The sequence below is a fragment of the Branchiostoma belcheri genome, unplaced genomic scaffold (genome assembly GCF_001625305.1).
Source record: "Branchiostoma belcheri isolate BF01 breed outbred unplaced genomic scaffold, Haploidv18h27 scaffold7, whole genome shotgun sequence".
In the NCBI taxonomy this organism is placed as follows: domain Eukaryota; kingdom Metazoa; phylum Chordata; class Leptocardii; order Amphioxiformes; family Branchiostomatidae; genus Branchiostoma; species Branchiostoma belcheri.
Window position 1 is genome coordinate 4,152,560 of NW_017804353.1, and position 27,273 is coordinate 4,179,832.

Consider the following 27,273-nt stretch of genomic DNA (forward strand, 5'->3'; position numbering starts at 1 on the left):
ATACATCAGGGCACTTCAACCATCGCTCAACCGGGACGGGGGGCGATATCGACTTCAGACAACCTTTGACCCTTTGTTGACGTCACACGTGGGAAAAATCACGTGTCCACAGCATTTGGGTCAGATAGCTCAGGAAGACTGAGTGATTCAGTCGAAAATTTCTGGTGAGTCAAATTTTGAGTTGGAGAAAAGTTTTTCATAATGTAATTTACCAACTCAGATGAACTTTCATGCTGATGCTGTGTTGATGATTGTCACATGAAGCATGTTGGTAGGATCTCCATAACCGTTAACACTTTGTACATATTTTGTACGTAAGTAATGAAGAGACCATCTTGATTCACATGCTACTTATTAACTGACCGGCTTGACTTATTAACTGACCGCCTTTGGACTGTGCAAGCTCGGGGTTCAAGGTCCATGTGTCACATGCACAAAATCACGTTTTCAAACTACAGCAGAACGTGAGTTTAAACAGTTAAATATAGATTAAAACTTGAAAATTCACGAATCATGTGACACAGTGACTGCCTACTGTGTTTGACAGTTCTTCTATGAAGTAGTTCCTTCTTCTCCATACATCAGCAGATTTGACAACTTACGGTGCCGCGATGTTACCGTTTGACGAGATTCTGAGCCGGTACGTCGGTGAGTTCGGCTGGTACCAGCGCTGGGTGATGTTCCTCATGTGTTTCGCCGAGGTCCCCGTGGGGTTCCACATGCTATCGGCGGTGTTCCTGGCCGGCAGTCCCGTCCACCACTGCACGGTGCCGGGCCTGCAGACCATGCAACAGTGCCGGCCTATAGGGAAAGCCTTGGACATGAGTGTACCATGGACAGAGAATGAACAAGGGGGCCGAACTTACAGTAAATGCACAAGGTAAGAAGAAACAGTGCCACGCTATAAAATCACTACACCGCAAAGCTGCTATCAAGTCTTTTAAGCTGCTAGACAATGCTTGGATGTTCTTAGAAGGTTGTGTACTTTGCATATTTCTCACAGAATTCAAAGAAAAGTATGATTTCTTGAAATTTCTTGAATGCTAGGTACGACCTCCCCAAGGGAAGCTTCAACGTGAGTTCCGCGGCGTTTTGGCATATCCACTCCCCCGAGAGTCTGTCAGCCGGCGGGACCCTCAGCTGTGACCGGGGCTGGGAGTACGACTGTGAAACCTTCACTTCTACTATAGTCACGGAGGTTTGTGCATTGTGCTTTATAGTCCACTATCCTAGCTGTATTCAAATTCTGCCGTCGAGGCAGAATTGAGTTGAGTTGACTTGAGTTTCAAACCTGACTGTATAAAGTTCATGTTCTAAAGAATGTGGAACTTAATTGTATCTTTTTTTTTTGTTTTCATATCAGTTTATGTTTTTTAGACATTTGCAGTAAAGCATACGACAACGGGAAGTTCCATTGCCTACTACTGTCTTGTATCTTGTTCTGTTGTTCCAGTGGGACCTGGTGTGTTCTAGTAACTGGTTAAAGCAGCTGACGACGTCCCTGTACATGGTGGGACTGCTGTTCGGAGCGGTTGTTTTTGGAGACATGGCGGACAGGTACGGTATGATCCTTACGATGGTAAAAGTCGTGTTCAGGTTTGTTTGTTTGTTTGTTTGTTTGTTCATTTAAATGTAGTGCATAACAAGTGGCAACCAGGCAGCAACAAGGCTGGTAGCGGCTACCACTGACACATAAATGCATAAATACAAAGTACAGTATAACTTAAATACAATATCACTTAGTACATACAAATTCAATTCAATATTTACAATAGCAATAAACATACAAAGTACATACAAATTCAATCAATACATAAGCAATACAATATAAATACAATACAAATCGATAAAATGATCAAAGTTGAAATGGAACGGTTGGAGGATTTTTATTTACAATTGGTGTTTAGGTAATCAGGATAAGAGGTGGTGTTTGCATTTGGCCTTGAATATGGAGATGGTGGCCGACCCTGTGACCTCGCTGGGTAAGCGATTCCACAGTCGGGAGGTGTACAACAGGAAACTGTCTCTGTAGACGTTTGTTCTGCACCGGGGGATGTGAAGGTGATGAGCGTTCCGCAGTCGTCGCTGGGATTGGCTGTTTGCGACTCGGGTAGTCGGGATCATCAAAATCTCAGTCTTCATCTTGAGTATACAATTGTTTCATGCTACAAACGCAAAGCTGACTAATCGACGGTGGACATTATTACTACCAATCATTAACTAGTGTCGATACAAAGTAAAGTAAAGATACAACTGTCGTCTAAGCCGTGACAAAGCAACCTTTGCAAGCTGTTGTCCGCCAGCAAGATGATATATATGTACTTACAATTGATGGTACAATGTACTTTGGGACTTTAAAATCATCTCAGTCAACAAGAATAACAATATTTATCATTACATACATTTGAGAATCTAGGACAGCTGTAGCCCTGTGTCCGAACCTTTAATTCAAAAAGGCGTGAGGAATAGAAATGCATTGTAGTAATGTGCAACGGACAGTTTCAAAATGTGTTTTTTTCATACTCGTAGGTTTGGTCGACGCCCGGCCTACCTCCTATGTCTGCTAGTCCAGTGTGTGTTCGGAGTGGCCACGACGTTTGCACCCAACCTGGTTCTGTTCGTCATCTTCCGCTTCTTCGTCGGCGCCGCCACGTCAGGCGTCATCATCGTGTCCGCAGTCATAGGTCTGTTCGTAGTCTTTCACGCTTTTTGTATGACCGTCTTTTACTTACATTTTACTTACTTATGAATTCCCCGTCGTTAACTGACTGTGACTGCTCGGCCGCAAACGTTAAGTCTGTCACTGTCCATGTAACTGTTGGCTCAGCTGCTGAGTTCGTGGGCCCCACAGAGCGGGTGAAGGTTGGGGTGTTACGCCCGGTGTTCTACGCCGTGGGAGGGATGATCATGGCGGGAGTAGCGTACGGGATCCGCGACTGGAGACTCCTGCAGCTTGCCATCTCACTGTCGAACCTGCTATACATCCCCTACTACTGGTAACTTGTTTATTTGTTTGTTTGTTTGCTTATTTGTTTGTTTCGCATAACCGGTAAATTGCCTGTTTAGGCGTAACATACCAGTTTTGGACATGTACAAGCTGGTCCATTTAACGAAATAGCAGGTAACGAAGGAGGAGAAACATGTTGCAGGTGTTGAAGGCACCTATAGTTGACCATTAACCGCCAATCAGCGAGAAGGACAGAGCTTGAAGCCACCAGTTTTGGAAATGTAAGTACGAGCTGCGTAAGACCAGGCTGTAAGGTTTGAACCACTCACACCAGGAAGGATCTATTCTTTTCGACAAGTGCGGTGGGTTCTTTAACGTGCGTGGGGTGTGGCTCTCCCATACACGGGAACTCCGAGAGATACAATACTAAAGAAAATACTATACTGACCGTAATGACACCGTAACTATCAAACGAACATCGCCAAACAGCCTCCTTCTCTTTCCAGGTGGTGCCCGGAGAGTCCACGGTGGCTGCTGTCACGTGACAAGGCCAAGGCCAAGGAGATTATTCTCAAGATGGCGGCGACAAACGGCGTGAACCTCCCCGGTCACGTGCTGGAGGAGAAACTTGGGGAGGACTCTGGCACAAAGGTAGGATCAACTACTTCTGATCTATATTGATGTTTACCGAAGGAAAACATTGTTTTTGCTTTGTTTCCTCTTCTCATTCTCCAAACAAATAAGGTCAATGACCTGAACCAGACGTCTGTCACCATGGTAACTGGTGTTGGGTTATGTCATGTTGCAATTTTATTAAAGGAGGAATTTAGCCTCCTGCCACCATATGAATGTGTATATGAATTAGCAGAGCAGAACATATGCGAAGGTAAACGTCATGCATTTGCTTTGCAAATGTTACCTTTCTAGTTATTGACATACTTTGATAGCGGAATGACACTCTATCATTATGTTGAACCTAATCAATCCATTTATGAAGGACATCTGTCGTTCTCTTTCAAATTCATAATTTTCCATGTAAAGATTTTAAACTTTTATTTCAATCTAGAATTTTCCATGTGTTTAAAATATTTGCTCAGAACGAAACAGAACAAGAAGAGACACGCAGAAATTACACCGTACTGGACCTTCTGCGCACGCCCAACATGAGAATGAGGACCCTCATCATCTTTTCCATTTGGTAAGATTTTGTCACTAGGCTAGTTCCACTTAGAAATGTGTTTGAATTAATCATTTTAACATTAACTTTTTCAAAACAAACGATAACCTATTTTTCTCTGTTAAAAGGACACTTCACAAAATCCATCTTTTTGCCTTCGTCAGAAGGGTATAAAAGTAGTCTGCGAGTGTCGGAGACTGTGGATTTGTGGATTTACCGGCATAACTCTTGAAGGCATTAATGATTTTTATCAGGCAGGTTACCGTTGGGAAGACTAAGGTCAAGTGCAAAAATGGGTTTCGTGGGAGGTCTCTACTATCTCCGACCTCTAGTTATGTATGCTTCAAGCACGTAACTCAAGAGTACCTTAACGCAAGGGTTAAGGTGTGCTTAAGAGATCGGGTTTTGTGCAGTGCTAGTCGAACTTTTTTTCCTTTTTGAATCTCCAGGTTTGTGAACAGTTGTGTGTTCTACGGTGTATCCCTGAACATTACTGACCTGAGCGGAGACGTCCACGTCAACTTCCTCATCTCCTGCGCCGTGGAAGTTCCCGCCTACGCCTCTCTACTCTTTCTACAAGAAAGGTATGTCGGTAGCAATTTCTTCACAGGGTACTAGTATGTGTCCTTGTCGTTATGTTTGATACTAAACCCGCTGATAACATTTTTATAAACCCTATAAAGCCTTTGAATTTGATACGGGGTTTATGTGTACTGATATTCTTTCCCGAGGTGTTGAATTCTGTAGAAACGTTATTTATTATCCTACTTACAATCTTTCACAGTAAAAATCGTGTGTTATGTATTTGTCTTTCCTAGGTTCGGCAGGAAGATTCCGGTGTTGGCGTATGAACTGTTGACAGGAGTGGGTCTGATTATCACTGCAGCTCTTCCCGCAGGTTAGTCTACTCTTGCCTTGGTAGTCCTTCGTTGTCGAAGATGACTGTTAGTAACAAGCACTATCCGTTTGAAAAGTAAAGGGCTTAAGGTAAAACTTTCCTGGACGAATTCTTTCAAAACAGTTCTAGGGGACTATCTTAAGTAATAGTGCCTTACTTTTTTTTCAAACACGTAATTATAACGATTTGTCCCGATAGGAGGTTTGCGGTTGACTCTGGCGATGATCTCCAAGTTCTGCATCACGGGCGGCGCTCAGGGGGTGATGATTTACACAGTAGAGCTGTTCCCTACTGTCATAAGGTAACTGAAAAACACAACATTACTTCCAGTAGTTTTATTTTGGCGTGTAACCAAGTCATTTTTGTCACCGTGACCTGTAAAATGCTGTGAAAAGTGTAAAAAGCATTTTTTTTTACCATCCTCATCAATTTATCAGGCTAGCTTGGAATCCATCCCTAGTCCTACGAGCTATTTGCCAGTTCTATCGTAGGGATTCCAAGCTAAAATCAGGCAGACGCCGGTCACTCAAATTAAATCTACAATTACATCCACTGCACAAAACCCTACCTTAATAAGCACAAAGGTACAAGCGAGTGAAGAAATAAAAACCTTTATGAATGCTTTAAGACGTACGTAATGGATTTTGGAATTTCTGAGAAACATTTGCCATAGCCTAGTAAATAATCGTTTGGAAGTACCGAACACCCAACGCCTGACGTTTCGGCCTTTTTAGCTTTCGTCCGCTACCGGGAGCGGATCGTGGGGACCGGACAAAAGCTAAAAAGGCTGGTACATGGTACTCAGGCTATAACGTCTATCCAGGAATCTCGGGATGGGTTCCGCCTCCACGTCAGCCCGTGTCGGCGCCACCATCTCGCCCTTCATGTGGCTCCTGGCGGACGTCTGGCGGCCGGCTCCCTTCCTGCTCTTCGGCGTGATGACGGTGTTGGGCGGGCTGCTCTGCATGCTGCTGCCCGAGACCAAGGGCGAACAGCTGCCGCAGACTCTGGAGGACGGCGAGGAGTTCGGGAAAGGGTGAGGACGAAAGCGGAGATCCTTCGTAATCCCTTACACACACACACACACACACACACACACACACACACACACACACACACACACACACTACACACACACACACACACACACACACACACACACACTTCCACACACACACACACACACACACACACACACACACACACACACACAGAGAGAGAGAGAGACAGAGACAGAGACAGAGAGAGAGAGAGAGACAGAGAGAGAGAGAGAGAGAGAGTTTAATGCTCTTCCGAAATTCTTCCGAAAGAGATGGAATAGTATATGTAGCTACTTCTCTATCAAATAGATGGCAAGATGTATTCTCACTCGTTTGAAAATAACAGGAATATTGTACTGAACTTAGAAATGTACCGGCGATGCTTATTTACGAGATTTGTGCAGACTATACTATAAATCATCTATAGATTTTCAACATCTGATATACTATATATTTACTTCCAGGGCGATGCGTAGGACGTGGTCCAGGACACTTAAGCTGTTACGGCTCAGGAAAACAACCGTTGCCTAGTGTTGGTCTGTAGAAAGCGTCACCGTGCTCATGTTAACATAGGCATCACTTGTAAACGGTAGTAAACTTAAATAGTTCTAGAAGTACAATGCAAATGTTAATCTTAAAAGGCACGAGAAGATAATAATAAGACGACATTTGTACCAGTATATTGGTTTTTGCTGTATTGCTGCTCAACCCCTTGTTGAATTCAGAACAAATGGAATAGTACAATTTAAAAAAATTATTAATGGTAAACGTTTACCAACAATTGTTACCGAATGTGACAGACCATTTTACGTTCTCTGTTAGTTGTTTCGGCTGCTTGTTTCGTCCGAGCATCGTTACTTCGTCCGATCATTGTTAATTTGTCTGTAAAGCTTCCCAGTGCATGTATATGTCCGTACTGTTTGGGATTACTCTATCTAAAATTGCTAACGTGATCATCCCGTAACCGTTCAATGCTGCTCTACTTAAAGACGAGCCATCGTTTGGGATTCTCTATGAGAATCTTGTTGATGTCTTCTTCAGATATCCCTCTGTTTCTCATCTTGGGTACGACATTCAGTAGGATGTGGGAGTAGCCGTGGCCGCCGTAGTGCATCTAGAAACAAGAAACAATCTTCGCTAGTAATAGTAATATAACATCCTTTGTTGCTACCGTGTACGGAGGTTTTGTTTATTGTTAAAATGAACTCCATTAGTGACAGTACATGTATGTACGTGACTTCACTACATGTTTTCAATGTGTTTGTCTGCCTGTTTGCTTGTTTGTCCACAGTCCACAGTAGAGTAACAAGGAGTGGGGAGGGAATTGTGTAACCGCAGACCGACAGGAAGGTTAAATGGGAGGTCAAAATGGTCTCCCCCAGCAAAATAGGCTCCCCACAGGCTGGAGGGAGACCCTTTTGGGGAAACCGCAATTGAATATATATTAGTGAAAAATTCACAATATTTGCTAAAACAAAGGTATTCACAACAACTGTAGATGCCTTACGGAGATATGTGAGGTCTTCGATTTCCTCTTTTAATTGTCTTCCTGATTGTATATTAATATTTCTGAACAATGTACGGGAAACGAAGAAAAGTCTGACACTTATTAAAAGGCTGGAAAACCCACCAGCCTGTGTTTGGTATCCACGTCGTGAGAGATGACGACTCTGTCAGCGTGCCCCTCCTCCAGCACCTGTCGTATCATGCGGATCCGCATGGCGTCGTTCGGCATGTCTATGTCCTGCCACTGGGTGTGGGAAACCTCCAGGCCGAAGAAGTCCCACTCCAGGTAGCAGCCCAGAGAGGCGAACTCGAGAACGTCCTCCGGCTCGAAAAACGTACCTGTGATTTGGATTTGGGGCAATTAGACTTATTAACAGAAAGCATTGCCTGGAGTCCAGCTTTGTTAGCTTTGGTCCGCTAAATCTAACGAGGCTGGACTCCGAGCATTGGCAGAAAGCAGGCACATGAGGCATCCACACAACACCATTCTATTAAGCAGAGATTGGTTGGGAAGATTGCGACCTTCCTCTGACTGGCCCATCCGACCGGCAGAAAACGGGGCTCGTCAGATGACAAAAGTTCATGGTATTTCCATCTAAACTCTGACGGGAGAGTAGACCAATTAATTCAGCTGTTCTTTTTTTTTGGTGAAGTGCCTTCTACTGTGGACAGTGTTATGTACTATGGATAGTAGAATGCATGAACTTACTGTCAATGTGTGACATCACTGTTGCGCTGATGTCACCACCAGCTTCCTGCAGTATCCGGACGATCTCACAGGGGGGCGTCTTTGTGCCCTCCAGGGTGAATGATGACAGGACAACCTGTCTCACTCTGTGCCGCAGCCGTGGCCTGCAGAACTTTCCTTTCATTGTCTAAACAATAACAAAAACATGAAATAGATACGAAACTTTTTTCGGGGAAGGCTTAACACTTACCTCTGTTACACGTAGGATATGTTTTGTTTGTTTGTTTGTTTGTTTGTTTGTTTGTTTACTACTTTACTTAACAACAAATATACACAAGAAATTATGAACGCATTTTATACCTTGGTTATGTCGGGCAGTTTTAGCCTAAGATGGAGACGGTTGTGTATAGGTTCATCTTTGTGGCCTCAAAAAATCATAATTGTTCCTAGAGGTTTGCGGAACCATTCCAAACGGTGTCCCATAACAGCATGCATATCGCAGTAAAATATCGATATAAATATAGTATAATGCAATAAAGTTTCTTACCGGTGAGCGGCCAAGAACAGCCGATCTCCCCGATCACCCCACACCTGACGTCAGTCCCATCGGCCCCCTGGGTGATGTCGCGGACCAGGGTAGACACCAGTTGCTCCTGTGTAAGGCTGTCCATGTTGGAGGGGTGGGTGTTCGCCGTGTAGTAACCTACAAATGAACATTGTAGTACAGCTATATGATATTTTTGCACCCCAATGTGCTCTTGGATATTTTTGCACCCCAATGTGCTCTTGATTACCTTTGTAACATTCTTACCTTCGCAAAGGTTATGCTTTCACCAGCTGGCTTTCATTGGTGTGTGTGTGTGTGTGTACGTGTGTGTGTCTGTGTGCCTGTATCTGTTTGTGTGTGTCTGTGTGTTTCTCTCTATGTGTCTGTGTGTAATAATGAAATAATTCTTACATAGCACTCTGTCATAGGATAAGACTGGCATTAGGTGCAGAATATGATCAACTGACATGATTTATGCAAATGAGGATCTTGTTTTCATAATCAATGAAACTCATTTATGATTCGTCGACATTCGTCAAGTTTAACATCATTTGGCGAAGGTACGTATGAGATCGTGGATCTCTAGTTTTCAATTCTTTGATGATATCATGACGTTACATGCACACGTCGAGATCCCTTCTTTCGCTTGGTGTAAAAAAAGTGTTTTTTTTTAGAATTTATACACTCTTTACCTGCTCCACAGATAACATTCACTCCAGTTTCCATGGAGATCTGCTTCAGTTTTCCAACATCTCTGCTCAGCCCGAGGGTGGTGCATTCAACAATGGAAGAGCCTCCGTTCTGTCTGAAGAACTTCAGCTCTTCCACCATGTGGTTCTCCTCCCCATGAAGATTCAGGTTCTCTAAGAAACTGTACCTTGAGTAGAATACAATGAAGGATAACGTTGAAGAATAAAAAATGGCTCAATTGAACAATATACAGGATTACCACAGTAATAGTTGCCCCATTTGGATTATCCCAAATCGTATCAAATGGCAAAATTGTTTTGTCCAAATAGCAGACCAGCTACCATTGAAGTTTCAAAGGAAGGGGGTAGACTTCCATTGAACCAATACTTTATTCCTTTTCTGGGCAGAAAGACCTACGGATACTGTCTGATGAACCCCAGATTCTCCATGCTGAAGGACAGCGTATCCGGGTGAGGTGCATGCTGGGACGGTTTGGCCCGGAAACAGGAGAAGTCTGCCACCAGGTGTTCATGTGTCAAGGTTTTACCCAGAATGCCCGGGTCAATCCAACCGCACACTGGAATTAATGCAACATGGGTATAGTTTCCTTAGAAACGGTTGCCATAGAAACATGATAGTTTACTTTCCGAAGCCCTGAAATGAATACTAGTATATAGGCCCCTATACCGATAGTGATTTGACGTCAGTTAGACTTGTTAAGTAATACTCGAGTTATGATGCTTTATTTTCTATCTTGGGTATTTTTGCCTAATTTGCACACCTTTCCATACGGGCCCATGGAACCAATTTGTGCCAACTGGACCTTACCACACCGTACCTTGTTAGGTGACAGAGAGTTTGCAAAGTGTTAGTTTTCATCATGTTTTCCAGGTAGAATCGTAGCTTTCAAAAATTGCTTATACGTACGTGATGACGATGATAATGATTGGTTTATTGGGTGAAATTCAACACAATCTGACATAGCAGTCAGCAGACTGAATTAGCGTCACACTTTACAGAAGCTATTAATTAAATGGACAAAATTTCACACGTCTAGTACAAGCGGCCACTTCTGAGTTAGCATGAAATGTAAACACAAAATCTTCTCACTCATGCCTGTATCTCTATCGATCAAACAGTAAATGTACTTGCAGTAAATGCCCAGCACGGTACTTGCACTTACCTGTCTGAATTTTCCCTTTCATGTTTTAGGCACACCAGACTGTAAGTCAAAGTAAGTCTGACTATAGTCCAAACACTGATCATATTACATAATGAACAAACCAAGGGCAAGGGTTATTCCGCAAAATCAAAGGTTGATGACTTGTGAATTGTTAACTTGGGTGTAAACATGGCTTCTGGGTTAATGGGACAGGAATGACAGGTATGTTCTAAATGTTTAATGTATCGTCAATCTTTTCGTACAAGCACTGGTCGCTAAAATTTCATCATTGTTGCAAGCTGCCAGAGCGTTATGATATCTACATTCTAGCACACAGAAAAGATCAAAGATAGTTTGCCCGAAGTGATAAGTACACAACGTGTAAACATTTGTTTTAAAAGGTAACATTAGTGCGATATATACAGACTGTCCCAAAATATAACTACATCAGCGAACACAAAGATGGCCGTAAACACACTGTTCACACATACAACGCCTGTCATTAATCTTACAACAAGATTACTCTCATCAAGCGAAGAGCCAAGGAGATTACAAGGTAATCAAATAGAACGTCTAATTTGTCGCTCTACAACTAGCCACCCGACTACAATGTAGAATTATAATCGACATAAAGGTGAGATGAAAATGTTATAAAAGAAATAATTGATGTGATCTTTTTAGAAACAGGTTTAATCGGTGTGACAGAGCTTACTGACTTGGCAATATTTGAGAGTACACAAGTCAGACCAAAGGTCGGCCTCAGCAGCACTGAACACAGGCGCAAGGCCACCGAGTTTTTGTTGAAATGTAACGTTATATTGTTTTGGAACCCATCAAAACTAGTTCAAAAACTAGTTTACAACGATTATTTATATATATATATATATATATATATATATATATATATATATATATATATATATATATATATATATATGATCATATGCCAACAATTGGTACTCGGAATGTGACAGACTATCTTAAATTCTCTGTTACTCGTTTCGACTGCTAACGTGATCATTTCAACTTAAGGGTGACACATCTTAATACTGTTCAAGGTTGCTCTACTTAAAGACGAGCCATCGTTTGGGATTCTCTATGAGAATCTTGTTGATGTCTTCTTCAGATATTCCTCTGTTTCTCATCTTGGGTACGACATTCAGTAGGATGTGGGAGTAGCCGTGGCCGCCGTAGTGCATCTAGAAACAAGAAACAATCTTCGTCATTTTCTCTTCCAACTCAGTGATTCACTAGTAATAGTAATGTAACATCCTTTGTTGCTACCGTGTACGGAGGTTTTATTTATTGTTTAAATGAACTCCATTAGTGACAGTACATATATGTACGTGACTTCACTACTTGTTTTCAATGTGTTTGTCTGTTTGCTTGTTTGTCCACAGCCTCGAAGTAGAGTAACAAGGAGTGGGGAGGGAATGGTGTAACCGCAGACTGACAGGAACGTTAAATGGGAGGTCAAAATGTTCTTCCCCAGCAAAATAGCCTCCGGAGCTCCCCACAGGCTGGGGGCAGACCATTTTGGGGAAACCGCAATTGAATATATATTAGTGAAAAATTCGCAATATTTGCTAAAAGAAAGGTATTCACAACAACTGTAGATGCCTTACGGAGATATGTGAGGTCTTCCATTTCCTCTTTTAATTGTCTTCATGATTGTATATTAAGATTTCTGAACAACGTACGGGAAACGAAGAAAAGTCTGACACTTATTAAAAGGCTGACAAACCCACCAGCCTGTGTTTGGTATCCACGTCGTGAGAGATGACGACTCTGTCAGCGTGCCCCTCCTCCAGCACCTGTCGTATCATGCGGATCCGCATGGCGTCGTTCGGCATGTCTATGTCCTGCCACTGGGTGTGGGAAACCTCCAGGCCGAAGAAGTCCCACTCCAGGTAGCAGCCCAGAGAGGCGAACTCGAGAACGTCCTCCGGCTCGAAAAACGTACCTGTGATTTGGGGGCGCGTAATTAGACTTTAACAGAAAGCATGCAGACCATGAGTCATGGACACTGCAAGCAGAGGTTGATTGGAAAGATTGCAACCTTCTTCCGACTGGCCCATCCAACCGGTATTGAGCAAAATCCTTGAGCTGCTACATACGCGAGAGGTCAGGTGTATAGGGCTAGGGTTAGAGTTAGGGTGTTAGGGTTACCGGTTGGGATCATTGTTCAGGGCTAGGGTTAGACTTACGATTGGTGCTTCCTGAAGTAGATAAGGATTTATGCTATAGATAGTAGAAGGCGTGAACTTACGGTCAATGTGTGACATCACTGTTGCGCTGATGTCACCACCAGCTTCCTGCAGTATCCGGACGATCTCACAGGGGGCGTCTTTGTGTCCTCCAGGGTGAATGATGACAGGACAACCTGTCTCACTCTGTGCCGCAGCCGTGGCCTGCAGAACTTTCCTTTCATTGTCTAAACAATAACAAAAACATGAAATAGATACGAAACTTTTTTTCGGGGAAGGCTTAACACTTACCTCTGTTACACGTAGGATATGTTTTGTTTGTTTGTTTGTTTGTTTGTTTACTCCTTTACTTAACAACAAATATACACAAGAAATTATGAACGCATTTTTATACCTTGGTTATGTCGGGCAGTTTTAGCCTAAGATGGAAACGGTTGTGTATAGGTTCATCTTTGTGGCCTCAAAAAGTCTTAATTGTTCCTAGAAGTTTGCTGAACCATTCCAAACGGTCTCCCATAACAGCATGCATATCGCTGTAAAATATCGATATAAATATAGTATAATGCAATAAAGTTTCTTACCGGTGAGCGGCCAAGAACAGCCGATCTCCCCGATCACCCCGCACCTGACGTCAGTCCCATCGGCCCCCTGGGTGATGTCGCGGACCAGGGTAGACACCAGTTGCTCCTGTGTAAGGCTGTCCATGTTGGAGGGGTGGGTGTTTGCCGTGTAGTAACCTACAAATGAACATTGTGGTACAGCTATATGATATTTTTGCACCCCAATGTGCTCTTGATTACCTTTGTAACATTCTTACCGTCGCAAAGGTTATGCTTTCACCAGCTGGCTTTCATTGGTGTGTGTGCGTGCGTGTCTGTGTGTGTGTCTGTGTGTATGTATCTGTTTGTGCGTGTCTGTGTGTTTCTCTCTATGTGTCTGTGTGTAATAATGAAAGAATTCTTACATAGCACTCTGTCATAGGATAAGACTGTCATTAGGTGCAGAATATGATCAACTGACATGATTCATGCAAATGAGGATCTTGTTTTCATAATTAATGAATCTCATTTATAATTCGTCGACATTCGTCAAGTTTAACAACATTTGGCGAAGGTACGTATGAGATCGTGGATCTCTAGTTTTCAATTCTTTGATGATATCATGACGTTACATGCACACGTCGAGATCCCTTCTTTCGCTTGGTGTAAAAAAAGTGTTTTTTTTTTAAAGAATTTATACACTCTTTACCTGCTCCACAGATAACATTCACTCCAGTTTCCATGGAGATCTGCTTCAGTTTTCCAACATCTCTGCTCAGCCCGAGGGTGGTGCATTCAACAATGGAAGAGCCTCCGTTCTGTCTGTAGAACTTCAGCTCTTCCACCATGTGGTTCTCCTCCCCATGAAGATTCAGGTTCTCTGAGAAACTGTACCTTGAGTAGAATACAATGAAGGATAACGTTGAAGAATAAAAAAATGGCTCAATTGAACAATATACAGGATTACGACAGTGATAGTTGCCCCATTTTGATTATCCCAAACCGTATCAAATGGCAAAATTGTGTTGTCCAAATAGCAGACCAGCTACCATTAAAGTTCCAAAGGAAGGGGGTAGACTTCCATTGAACCAAGGAGCTTTCATCATGAAAGCTCCTTGATTGAACCAATACTTTATTCCTTTTCTGGGCAGAAAAACCTACGGATACTGTCTGATGAACCCCAGATTCTCCATGCTGAAGGACAGCGTATCCGGGCGAGGTGCATGCTGGGACGGTTTAGCCCGGAAACAGGAGAAGTCTGCCACCAGGTGTTCATGTGTCAAGGTTTTACCCAGAATGCCCGGGTCAATCCAACCGCACACTGGAATTAATGCAACATGGGTATAGTTTCCTTTAAAACGGTTGCCATAGAAACATGACAGTTTACTTTCCGAAGCCCTGAAATGAATATATAGGCCCCTATACCGACAGTGATTTTGACGTTAGTTAGACTTGTTAAGTAATACTCGAGTTATGATGCTTTATTTTCTATCTTGGGTATTTTTGCCTAATTTGCAAACATTTGCATACAGGCCCATGGAACCAATTTGTGCCAACTGGACCTTACCACACCGTACCTTGTTAGGTGACAGAGAGTTTGCAAAGTGTTAGTTTTCATCAAGTTTTTCAGATAGAATCGTAGCTTTCCAAAATTGCTTATACGTACGTGATGACGATGGTAATGATTGGTTTATTGGGTGAAATTCAACACAATCTGACATAGCAGTCAGTCTGCAGACTGAATTAGCGTCAGACTTTACAGAAGCTATTAATTAAATGGACAAAATCTCACACGTCTAGTACAAGCGGCCACTACTGAGTTAGCATGAAATGTAAACACAAAATGTTCTCACTCATGCCTGTATCTCTATCGATCAAACAGTAAATGTACTTGCAGTAAATGCCCAGCACGGTACATGCACTTACCTGTCTGTATTTTCCCTTTCATGTTTTAGGCACACCAGACTGTAAGTCAAAGTAAGTCTGACTATAGTCCAAACACTGATCGTATTACATAATGAACAAACCAAGGGCAAGGGTTATTCCGCAAAATCAAAGGTTGATGACTTGTGAATTGTTAACTTGGGTGTAAACATGGCTTCTGGGTTAATGGGACAGGAATGACAGGTATGTTCTAAATGTTTAATGTATCGTCAATCTTTTCGTACAAGCACTGGTCGCTAAAATTTCATCATTGTTGCAAGCTGCCAGAGCGTTATGATATCTACATTCTAGCACACAGAAAAGATCAAAGATAGTTTGCCCGAAGTGATAAGTACACAACGTGTAAACATTTGTTTTAAAAGGTAACATTAGTGCGATATATACAGACTGTCCCAAAATATGACTACACAAGTGAACACAAAGATGGCCGTAAACACACTGTTCACACATACAACGCCTGTCATTAATCTTACAACAAGATTACTCTCATCAAGCGAAGAGCCAAGGAGATTACATGAAAGAACGCAATCAAATAGAACGTCTAAGCTGTCGCTCTAAAACTAGCCACCCGACTACAATGTAGAATTATAATTATAATCGACATAAAGGTGAGATGAAAATGTTATAAAAGAAATAATTGATGTGATCTTTTTAGAAACAGGTTTAATCGGTGTGACAGAGCTTACTGACTTGACAATATTTGAGAGTACACAAGTCAGACCAAAGGTCGGCCTCAACAGCACTGAACACAGGCGCAAGGCCACCGAGTTTTTGTTGAAGTCTAACGTTATATTGTTTTGTAACCCATCAAAACTATTATATATATATATATAATAGTTATATATATATAATAGTTATATATATATATATATATCATCATATGCCAACAATTGGTACTCGGAATGTGACAGACTATCTTAAATTCTCTGTTACTCGTTTCGACTGCTAATGTGATCATTTCAACTTAAGGGTGACACATCTTAATACTGTTCAAGGTTGCTCTACTTAAAGGCGAGCCATCGTTTGGGATTCTCTATGAGAATCTTGTTGATGTCTTCTTCAGATATCCCTCTGTTTCTCATCTTGGGTACAACATTCAGTAGGATGTGGGAGTAGCCGTGGCCGCCGTAGTGCATCTAGAAACAAGAAGCAATCTTCGTCATTTTCTCTTCCAACTCAGTGATTCGCTAGTAATAGTAATATAACATCCTTTGTTGCTACCGTGTACAGAGGTTTTGTTTATTGTCTAACTCCATTAGTGACAGTACATATATGTACATGACTTCACAAATGTTTTCAATGTGTTTGTCTGTCTGTTTGTTTGCTTGTTTGTTTGTTTGTCCACAGTAATTGGATGCAGTAGAATAACAAGAAGTGAGGAGGAAGGGAATGGTGTAACCGCAGACTGACAGGAAGGTTAAATGGGAGGTCAAAATGGTCTCCCCACAGGCTGGGGGCAGACCATTTTGGGGAAACCGCAATTGAATATACCGGGAATTATATTACTGAAAAATTCACAATATTTGCTAAAACAAAGGTATTCACAACATCTGTAGATACCGTACGGAGGTGTGAGATCTTCGATTTCTTCTTGTAATTGTCTTCATGATTGTAATTTGACAACGCAGATCAATCAATACTACCCCATAGATCTTCTTCTGTCACCGCTATAGTTTACCAATGTACGGGAAATGAAGAAAAGTCTGACACGGAAAAGGCTGACAAACCCACCAGCCTGTGTTTGGTATCCACGTCGTGAGAGATGACGACTCTGTCAGCGTGCCCCTCCTCCAGCACCTGTCGTATCATGCGGATCCGCATGGCGTCGTTCGGCATGTCTATGTCCTGCCACTGGGTGTGGGAAACCTCCAGGCCGAAGAAGTCCCACTCCAGGTAGCAGCCCAGAGAGGCGAACTCGAGAACGTCCTCCGGCTCGAAAAACGTACCTGTGATTTGGATTTGGGGCAATTAGACTTTTTAACAGAAAGCATTGCCTGGAGTCCAGCTTTGTTAGCTTCGGTCCGCTAAATCTAACGAGGCTGGACTCCGAGCATTGGCAGAAAGCAGGCACATGAGGCATCCACACAACACCATTCTATTAAGCAGAGATTGGTTGGGGAGATTGCGACCTTCCTCTGACTGGCCCATCCGACCGGCAGAAAACGGGGCTCGTCAGATGACTAAAGTTCGTGGTTCTAAACTCTACCGGGAGAGTAGACCAATTAATTCAGCTGTTCTTTTTTTTCGGTAACTTACTGTCAATGTGTGACATCACTGTTGCGCTGATGTCACCACCAGCTTCCTGCAGTATCCGGACGATCTCAAAGGGGGCGTCTGTGTGTCCTCCAGGGTGAATGATGACAGGACAACCTGTCTCACTGTGCCGCAGCCGTGGCCTGCAGAACTTTCCTTTCATTGTCTAAACAATAAAAAAAAAGGAATGGATACTTAGTAAGAAACCCTTTGCTACACAAGTTTTTCTTGTTTGCTTGTTATTTGTTTACTCCTTTACTTAGAAACAAGAAATTATGAGCGTACTTAGTATAATGCAATATAGTTTCTTACCGGTGAGCGGCCAAGAACAGCCGATCTCCCCGATCACCCCGCACCTGACGTCAGTCCCATCGGCCCCCTGGGTGATGTCGCGGACCAGGGTAGACACCAGCTGTTCCTGTGTAAGCCTGTCCATGTCGGAGGGGTGGGTGTTCGCCGTGTAGTAACCTGCGTATTAAATTGTAGTGAAGACATAGAATATCTTTTTTCATCCCAATGTGATATTGACCTCTCTCACTCCCTTTCTCTTTCTTTCTTTCTCTCTCTGTCTGTGAGTTTCTGTTTGTAATATTGAGGAAGTTCTTAAATAACCCTCTATCATAGGATAAGACCTCATTAGGTGGAGAATATGATCAACTGTTATAATTCATGCAAATGAGGATCTCGTTTCAATAATCAATGATAATTTGTCGGCATTCGTAAAGTTTAACATCATTTGGCGAAGATTTCATAATATAATGTTACATGTCGGAGTCTGTCCCTTCTTTGGCTTCGTGCGAAAATTTTAAAAAGGGGTTTTGTTTTTCTAGAATTACATTCCTTACCTGCTCCACAGATAACATTCACTCCTGTTTCCATGGAGATCTGCTTCAGTTTTCCAACATCTCTGCTCAGCCCGAGGGTGGTGCATTCAACGATGGAAGAGCCTCCGTTCTGTTTGAAGAACTTCAGCTCTTCCACCATGTGGTTCTCCTCCTCATGTAGAAGCATGTTCTCTGAGAAACTGTACCTTGAGTAGAATACAATGAAGGTTAACGTTGCAGAATTAAAAAAACTGGCTGAATTGAACAATAGACAGGACTACTACAATAATAATTGCCCCATTTGGATTAACCCAAATCGTATCAAATGGCAAAATTGTGTTGTCCAAACAACAGACCAGCTACCATTGAAGTTTCAAAGGAAGGGGGTAGACTTCCATTAAACCAATACTTTATTCCTTTTCTGGGCAGAAATTTGACTTTTTTTCCCGTGTCAGTCTGAAGCTAATAGTACTGTTTATTATTTCATTTTTCAGATTTGCTTCCCTTGTCAAGCGTACCGCATTTTTCATTAATAATGCCCATCCACACTCTTCAATCTAAATTCTTCCTCGCTCATCAAAAATGAAAAACCTACGGATACTGTCTGATGAACCCCAGATTCTCCACGGTGAAGGAAAGCGTTTCCGGGCGAGGTGCATGCTGGGGCGGGTCGGACCGGAAACAGGAGAAGTCTGCCACCAGGTGTTCATGTGTCAGGGTCTTACCCAGAATGCCCGGGTCAATCCAACCGCACACTGGAATTAATGCAACATGGGTATAGTTTCCTTAGAAACGGTTGCCATTAGAGCTGTGTACCGGTACGCAGTACCGATACTGTACCGGAAAAATTGATTAGGTACAGGTCCAAAATACCTAATCCCTCAGTACCGGTACTGTACCTAAACAATTTCACACCAATTTTATGCCTATTTGTGACCTCAAATGTTTAAATAGCTGGTTAACAACGGGTGCCTGTGTAAGGACAGTGTGTTCATGAAAACAAAAACATCTTAGTTTTGCCTATATTTTATCTGAGCATTCGCCATAAACAAAGAATAAACCTTAACTATCAAGTTTATTTATGTTTTTTTGTTATTGAAGGAGTTCAGAAGAGCATATAAATTGGTCGAATTGTTCAGGTACAGGTTCAGGTCCGGACCTGTACCTAAACCTGTGTACCTGTACCTGTACCTAAAATTTGTTTAGGTACACAGCTCTAGTTGCCATAGAAACATGATAGTTTACTTTCCGAAGCCCTGAAAGGAATACTAGTATATAGGCCCCTATACTCGAGTTATGATGCTTTATTTTCTATCTATATTTTGCCTAATTTGCATACATTTGCATACAGGCCCATGGAACCAATTTGTGCCAACTGGACCTTACCACACCGTACCTTGTTAGGTGACAGAGAGTTTGCAAAGTGTTAGTTTTCATCATGTTTTCCAGATAGAATCGTAGCTTTCCAAAATTGCTTATACGTACGTGATGACGATGATAATGATTGGTTTATTGGGTGAAATTCAACACAATCTGACATAGCAGTCAGCAGACTGAATTAGCGTCAGACTTTACAGAAGTTATTATCAAGACCAATTAAATGGATAAAATCTCATACGTCTAGTACAAGCAGCCACTACTGAGTTAGCATGAAATGTAAACACAAAAGCGTCTCACTCATGCAGCTCTCTTTATCAGTGAGTAAATATACTTGCAGTAAATATCCAGCACGGCACTTGCACTTACCTGTCTGAATTTTCCCTTTCATGTTTTAGACACACCAGTCTGACTGTAAGTCAAAGTAAGTAAGTAAGTAAGTCTGAACATACAATGATGATATGACATAATGAGCAAACAAAGGGCGATGGTTTTTCCGCAAAATCAAATGTTGATGACTTGTGAATTGTTAATGTAAGGGGTTGAAAAGGTCACTTTATGTACAAACATTATGAACAAAAGTCAGACAAGTCAAGACAACATTGTCTTGTCTTGACTTGCCTGACTTTTAAATTTGTTCCTCAACAAAAGTCAGACTAGACAACATTATCTTGTATTCACTTGTCTGACTTTTGTTCCTTTTTCGACTTCCAAAAATTTGTCTTCACTTCACGACGTATTTAGCACCTATATGACATGTCCTTGATGTAGAAGGGACCAAAGCATCGAATTTGTATTGACCAGATTATCATACTGGTCACAAAAACTCCAATAGCCGGTCTTTCTGTGTGTGGTAGGATTTGGACAGTTACGATTACGGTTACAGTTACAGATCTTACGGTACCTTATTCTCTCACTCTAAGGAACTAGTTACTAGACTCCCAGTCTAAGTAACGCCAAAGCCTGGTCGATTTATATTTGATGTGACTTTTATGGTACTAAGCAAAGGAAGATACAACGGATCTATAGTTACAGAGTTAAGAACAATACTAAAGTAGACAAAGACAATGGAAGCAAGTGTACCTGTACAGAAGATGTGACGGAAACTACTAAACTAACCTTGGTAGTGGAACGGACGGCAGGAAACAGAGCGGTGAAGAGCAGTAGAGAGATTTCCGGGTGCGTCCCGCTATTAAATACCATACGCGGAAGGCGGGGCGACATCTGCTTGGCGGAGGCGTGGTCAGGCTTTGGCCAATGACGCGACGTGTTCTCACCACGTGACCCAAGACCGTCTAAACTCAGTGATTGGCCTGTTGCACCATACCCCGCCACACGTAATGATGCTCCCGAATCATTAACTTAACTAACTAACTAGCTACCTAACTAATTGACTTAACTTGAGAAATCCGAAATTGTACAGGCGCATGAGGCATCACACACACACACACAAACATTACCGATTATGTTTTCTGACAGAGTTTAATGCTGTATTAAATTTAAATAATGTCTACAGCTGACACAAACGCTAGCTGTGGTCGGGCTAATATCTTCCGACAGAGATGGAATAGTATATGTAGCTAGCTACTTCTCTATCAAATAGATGGCAAGATTTACTCTCACTCGCCTGTTGGAAAATAACAGGAATACTGTACTAAACCAACGACAGACAACAGCAGACGGCAAAGACTCTACGAAACAGTCACCATCTAACACTACCGGCGTGCAGAACGGCATCACTTGTAAACGGTAGTAAACTTAAATAGTTCTAGAAGTACAATGCAAAGTTTAATCTTAAAAGGCACGAGATGATAATGATAAGACGACATTTTAACTAGTATATTAGTCTTTGCTGTATTGCTACTCAAACCCGTGTTGAATTCAGAACAAATGGAATAGTACAATTCAACGATAACATTAATACTAAACGTTTGCCAACGATATTGATACCGAACGTCGGCAGACCATTCTACGTTCCCTGTTAGTTGTTTTGACTGCTTGTTTCGTCCTATCATTGTTACTTCGTCCGATCATTGTTAATTTGTCTGTAAAGCTTCCCAGTGTATGTATATGCCCGTACTGTTTGGGAATACTCTAAAATTGCTAACGTGATCATCCCGTAACTGTTCAATGCTGCTCTACTTAAAGGCGAGCCATCGTTTGGGATTCTCTATGAGAATCTTGTTGATGTCTTCTTCAGATATCCCTCTGTTTCTCATCTTGGGTACGACATTCAGTAGGATGTGGGAGTAGCCGTGGCCGCCGTAGTGCATCTAGAAACAAGAAACAATCTTCGTCATTTTCTCTTCCAACTCAGTGATTCACTGGTGATAGTAATATAACATCCTTTGTTGCTACCGTGTACGGAGGTTTTGTTCATTGTTTAACTCAATTAGTGACAGTACATGTATGTACATGGCTTCACTACATGTTTTCAATGTGTCTGTTTGCTTCTTGTCCACAGTAATTGGATGCAGTAGAGTAACAAGAAGTGATGAGGGAATGGTGTAACCACAGACTGACAGGAAGGTTAAATGGGAGGTCAAAATGGTCTCCCCACAGGCTGGGAGAAAACGACAATGGAATATACCAAGAATTATATTAGTGAGTAATTCGCAATATTTGCTAAAGTAAAGGTATTCACAACAACTATAGATAACGTACGGAGGTGTGAGATCTTCGATTTCTTCTTGTAATTGTCTTCATGATTGTAATTTGACAACGCAGATCAATCCATACTACCCCATAGATCTTCTTGTGTCAACGATATAGTTTACCAACGTACGGGAAACGAAGAAAAGCCTGACACGTAAAAGGCTGACAAACCCACCAGCCTGTGTTTGGTATCCACGTCGTGAGAGATGACGACTCTGTCAGCGTGCCCCTCCTCCAGCACCTGTCGTATCATGCGGATCCGCATGGCGTCGTTCGGCATGTCTATGTCCTGCCACTGGGTGTGGGAAACCTCCAGGCCGAAGAAGTCCCACTCCAGGTAGCAGCCCAGAGAGGCAAACTCGAGAACGTCCTCCGGCTCGAAAAACGTACCTGTGATTTGGATTTGGGGCAATTAGACTTTTTAACAGAAGGCATTGCCTGGAGTCCAGCTTTGTTAGCTTTGGTCCGCTAAATCTAACGAGGCTGGACTCCGAGCATTGACAGAAAGCAGGCACATGAGGCATCCACACAACACCAATCTATTAAGCAGAGATTGGTTGGGAAGATTGCGACCTTCCTCTGACTGACCCATCCCACCGGCAGAAAACGGGGCTCGTCAGATGACTAAAGTTCATGGTATTTCCATCTAAACTCTGCCGGGAGAGTAGACCAATTAATTCAGCTGTTCTTTTTTCGGTAAAGTGAACTTACTGTCAATGTGTGACATCACTGTTGCGCTGATGTCACCGCCAGCTTCCTGCAGTATCCGGACGATCTCATAGGGGGCGTCTGTGTGCCCTCCAGGGTGAATGATGACAGGACAACCTGTCTCACTCTGTGCCGCAGCCGTGGCCTGCAGAACTTTCCTTTCATTGTCTAAACAAAAAAAATGAAATGGATACTTAGTAAGAAACCCCGAGAAACCTTTCTTACACATGTTTTGCTTGTTTGTTTGTTTGTTTGTTTGTTATTTGTTTACTCCTTTACTTAGAAACAAGAAATTATGAACGGACTTTCATGCCTTGCTTATGTCGAGTAGTTTTAGCCCAAGATGGAAACGGTCGTGTTCAGGGCCATCTTGTGGCTTCAAAAATTAATTGTTCCTATAGAAGTGTGTATTTTGAGAACGCCAAAGATAGTCAGTAGCGGAGGTAGAACAGTGCGCCAAAACTTCTGTTTCCCGGGTTTCCCAGCCACATAACAGCACGCATATCGCTGTAAGGATAATTATCGATATAAATGTCGATATAAATATCGATATAAATATCGATATAGATATCGATATAAATGTCGATATAAATGTCGATATAAATATCGATATACATGTAATAAAGTTTCTTACCGGTGAGCGGCCAAGAACAGCCGATCTCCCCGATCACCCCGCACCTGACGTCAGTCCCATCGGCCCCCTGGGTGATGTCGCGGACCAGGGTAGACACCAGTTGTTCCTGTGTAATCCTGTCCATGTTGGAGGGGTGGGTGTTCGCCGTGAAGTAACCTGCATATTAAGATATTGTAGAACAGTTATAGGGTTTTTTTTTCTCATCCCAATGTGATCTTGACCTCTCTCTCTATCTCTCTCTCTCTGTCTCTCTCTCTCTTTCTCTCTTTGTCTGTGAGTGTCTGTTTGTAATAGTGTGGAAGTTCTTAAATAACCCTCTATCATAAGATAAGACCTCATTAGGTGGAGAATATGATCAACTGATATAATTCATGCAAAGGAGGATCTTGTTTTAATAATCAATGATAAATTGTCGGCATTCGTCAAGTTTAACATCATTTGGCGAAGATGGTATTTCATAATATAATGTTACATGTCGGAGTCTGTCCCTTCTTTGGCTTGGTGTGAAAAATTTAAAAAGGGGTTTTGTTTTTCTAGAATTACATTCCTTACCTGCTCCACAGATAACATTCACTCCTGTTTCCATGGAGATCTGCTTCAGTTTTCCAACATCCCTGTTCAGCCCGAGGGTGGTGCATTCAACAATGGAAGAGCCTCCGTTCTTTCTGAACAACTTCAGCTCTTCCACCATGTGGTTCTCCTCCCCATGTAGACTCAGGTTTTCTGAGAAACTGTACCTTGAGTAGAATACAATGAAGGTTAACATTGAAGAATTTTAAAAAAATGGCTGAATTGAACAATAGACAGGACTACCACAATAATAATTGTCCCATGTTGACTATCGATATCCCAAATCGTATTAAATGGCAAAATTGTTTTGTCCAAATAGCAGACCAGCTACCATTGAAGTTTCACAGGAAGACTTCCATTAAACCAATACTTTATTCCTTTTCTGGGCAGAAATTTGGCTTTTTTCCAGTGTCAGTCTGAAGCTAATAGTACTATTTAGTATTTCATTTTTCAGATTTGCCTCCCTGTTAAGCGTCCCGCATTTTTTCATTAACAATGCCCATCCACACTCTTCAATCTAAATTCTTCCTGGCTCATCAAAAATGAAAAACCTACGGATACTGTCTGATGAACCCCAGATTCTCCACGGTAAAGGACAGCGTATCCGGGCGAGGTGCATGCTGGGGCGGGTCGGACCAGTAACAGTAGAAGTCTGCCACCAGGTGTTCGTGTGTCAAGGTTTTACCCAGAATGCCCGGGTCAATCCAACCGCACACTGGAAGAAAACGTGTGTAACGTCCTTAGCAGCGGTTGCCATAGAACATGACAATTTACTTTCCATAGCCCTGAAATGAATATATGCATATATAGGCCCCTATACCGACAGTGATTTTGACGTCAGTTAGACTTGTTAAGTGCTAGAGTTATGATGCTTTATTTTCTATCTTGGGTATTTTTGCCTAATTTGCAAACATTTGCTTACAGGTCCATGGAACCAACACCGTACCTTGATAGGTGACAGATAGTTTGCAAAGTGTTAGTTTTAGGGAAAATGTCAACAAATCGTAAGTAACAAATCAACAAATCGTAAGTACCCATTATACATATATATATATATATATTTAAAAACAAAATTATAGCAAAATAAACCAGTGAAGAAGCTAAGCAACACTTGAATAAACCAAACCAAGAAATATAGCAGCTACAATGACAATGAATAAGACTATCTAATAGGGAATTAAGCTAATAGAATATTGGGTTGTTTATGAGGTTTTGTTTTAAAGTGCTCTTAAAGTTCAAGAAAGATGAATTAGTTCGTAAACTCCGGTGTAAAGTGTTCCAGGTAATGGGGAATCAAGTCATCATGGTGAACATTATTTGTTACAATCGTTACAATGTCTAGTGTTATATTGATGATGATCTGAGTTTAAGCTAAAAAGGTGTTTGAATTGATCTGGAAGACAGGAACTAGAATGAAATATTTTATGTACGAAGAGAGATCTATACACAAAATCTTGCCCATATATCAATCAGCTAATATACTTGCACTAAATGTCCAACACGACACTTGCACTTACCTGTCTGAATTTGCCCTTTCATGTCTAAGACACACCAGTCTGACTGTAAGTCAAAGTAAATAAGTCTGAATACAGTCCAAACACTGATCATTTGGCATAATGAGCCAACAAAGGGCAATGGTTTTTCCGCAAAATCAAATTCACAAGTCATCAAGTTGATGACTTGTGAATTGGTAATGTAAGGGGTTGAAAAGGACACTTTATGTATAATGCAAGAGGCCATCGGCTATTGAAGTTATTGTGGCCAGTATGATAATCTGGTCAATGCAAATTCGATGCTTTGATCCCTTCTACATCAAGGACATGTCATATGTTGCCGACAACGCCAAATGTAACCGAGGTGGTGTTCAGGTTCTTTTGGATGCTGCAAGGGAGACTAACTACAGGGCTAGCAAGAACACACGCAGGACACAGACATTGACGTTACACACGCACGGGAACAATACAACATTTACTACGATTTAGCACCTATACGACATGTCCTTGATGTAGAAGGGACCAAAGCATCGAATTTGCATTGACCAGATTATCATACTGGCCACAAAAACTTCAATAGCCGATGGCCTCTTGCATTATACATAAAGTGTCCTTTTCAACCCCTTACATCAACTTTGGTGTAAACATGGCTACTGGGTTAATGGGACAGGAATAACAGATATGTTCTAAATGTCTAATGTATCGTCAATCTATTCGTAAAAGCACTGGTCGCTAAAATATCACTGTAGCAAGCTCCCAGAGCCTTATAATACTAGTAAATATCTACATAATTTTTTCTAGCACAAAGAAAAGATCAAAGACAGTTTGTCCGAAATGATAAACACACAACGTGTAAACATTTTGTAACAAACGGTCTTTCTGTGTGTGGTAGGATTTGGGATAACTTAAGATTACAGTTAGTACTTACGATTACGGTTACAGATCTAATACGTACGGTACCTTAGACTCTCACTCTAAGGAACTAGTTTCTAGACTCTCACTCTAAGTAACGCCAAAGCCTGGTCGATTTATATCTGATGTGACTTTTATGGTACAAAGCAAAGGAACATACAACGGATCTATAACCACAATACTAAAGTAGACAAAGACAATGGAAGCAAGTACCTGTACAGAAGTTGTGACGCAGGGAAACTACTAAACTAACCTTGGTACTGGAACGGACGGCAGGAAACAGAGCGGTGAAGAGCAGTAGAGAGATTTTCGGGTGCGTCCCGCTATTGAATACCATACGCGGAGGGCGGGGCGACATCTGCTTTGGTGGAGGCGTGGTCAGGATGGTCAGGCTTTGGCCAATGACGCCACGTGTTCTCACCACGTGACCCAAGACCGTCTAAACTCAGTGATTGGCCTGTTACACCATCCCCCGCCACACGTAATGATGCTCCCGCATCAC

At 42.0% G+C, this 27,273-nt stretch overlaps 2 protein-coding genes and 1 pseudogene across 2 annotated transcripts; 1 reads left to right on the plus strand and 2 right to left on the minus strand.

The window, feature by feature from the left end:
• The first annotated feature begins 493 nt into the window (after positions 1-493).
• LOC109484649 (organic cation transporter protein-like) lies at positions 494-6,062 on the plus strand. The gene is made up of 11 exons (XM_019787995.1): positions 494-880; positions 1,048-1,198; positions 1,454-1,557; positions 2,530-2,684; positions 2,828-2,996; positions 3,454-3,598; positions 4,045-4,145; positions 4,574-4,708; positions 4,943-5,022; positions 5,221-5,323; positions 5,846-6,062. The coding sequence occupies exons 1-11, from the start codon at positions 612-614 to the stop codon at positions 6,060-6,062; spliced, it is 1,629 nt and encodes a 542-aa protein (XP_019643554.1). The 5' UTR covers positions 494-611.
• An 830-nt stretch (positions 6,063-6,892) lies between these two features.
• LOC109484639 (phosphotriesterase-related protein-like) lies at positions 6,893-16,163 on the minus strand. Its single transcript, XM_019787986.1, is given in 14 exon segments — positions 6,893-7,176; positions 7,693-7,907; positions 8,278-8,350; positions 8,352-8,443; positions 8,804-8,959; positions 9,496-9,680; positions 9,911-10,048; positions 11,775-11,854; positions 12,404-12,618; positions 12,925-13,089; positions 13,444-13,599; positions 14,111-14,295; positions 14,563-14,722; positions 15,328-16,163. Coding segments are annotated over 14 exon segments (1,977 nt in total). The 5' UTR covers positions 15,350-16,163; the 3' UTR covers positions 6,893-7,041.
• An 88-nt stretch (positions 16,164-16,251) lies between these two features.
• LOC109484640 lies at positions 16,252-27,144 on the minus strand (annotated as a pseudogene).
• Positions 27,145-27,273: the final 129 nt, after the last annotated feature.

Coding starts and splice junctions, on each gene's coding strand:
- LOC109484649 (XM_019787995.1), top strand. CDS start 612: ATGTTACCGTTTGACGAGATTCTGAGCCGGTACGTCGGTGAGTTCGGC. Junction 3,599..4,044: donor GGGAGGACTCTGGCACAAAG/GTAGGATCAACT, acceptor ATATTTGCTCAG/AACGAAACAGAACAAGAAGA. Junction 5,324..5,845: donor CTGTTCCCTACTGTCATAAG/GTAACTGAAAAA, acceptor ACGTCTATCCAG/GAATCTCGGGATGGGTTCCG.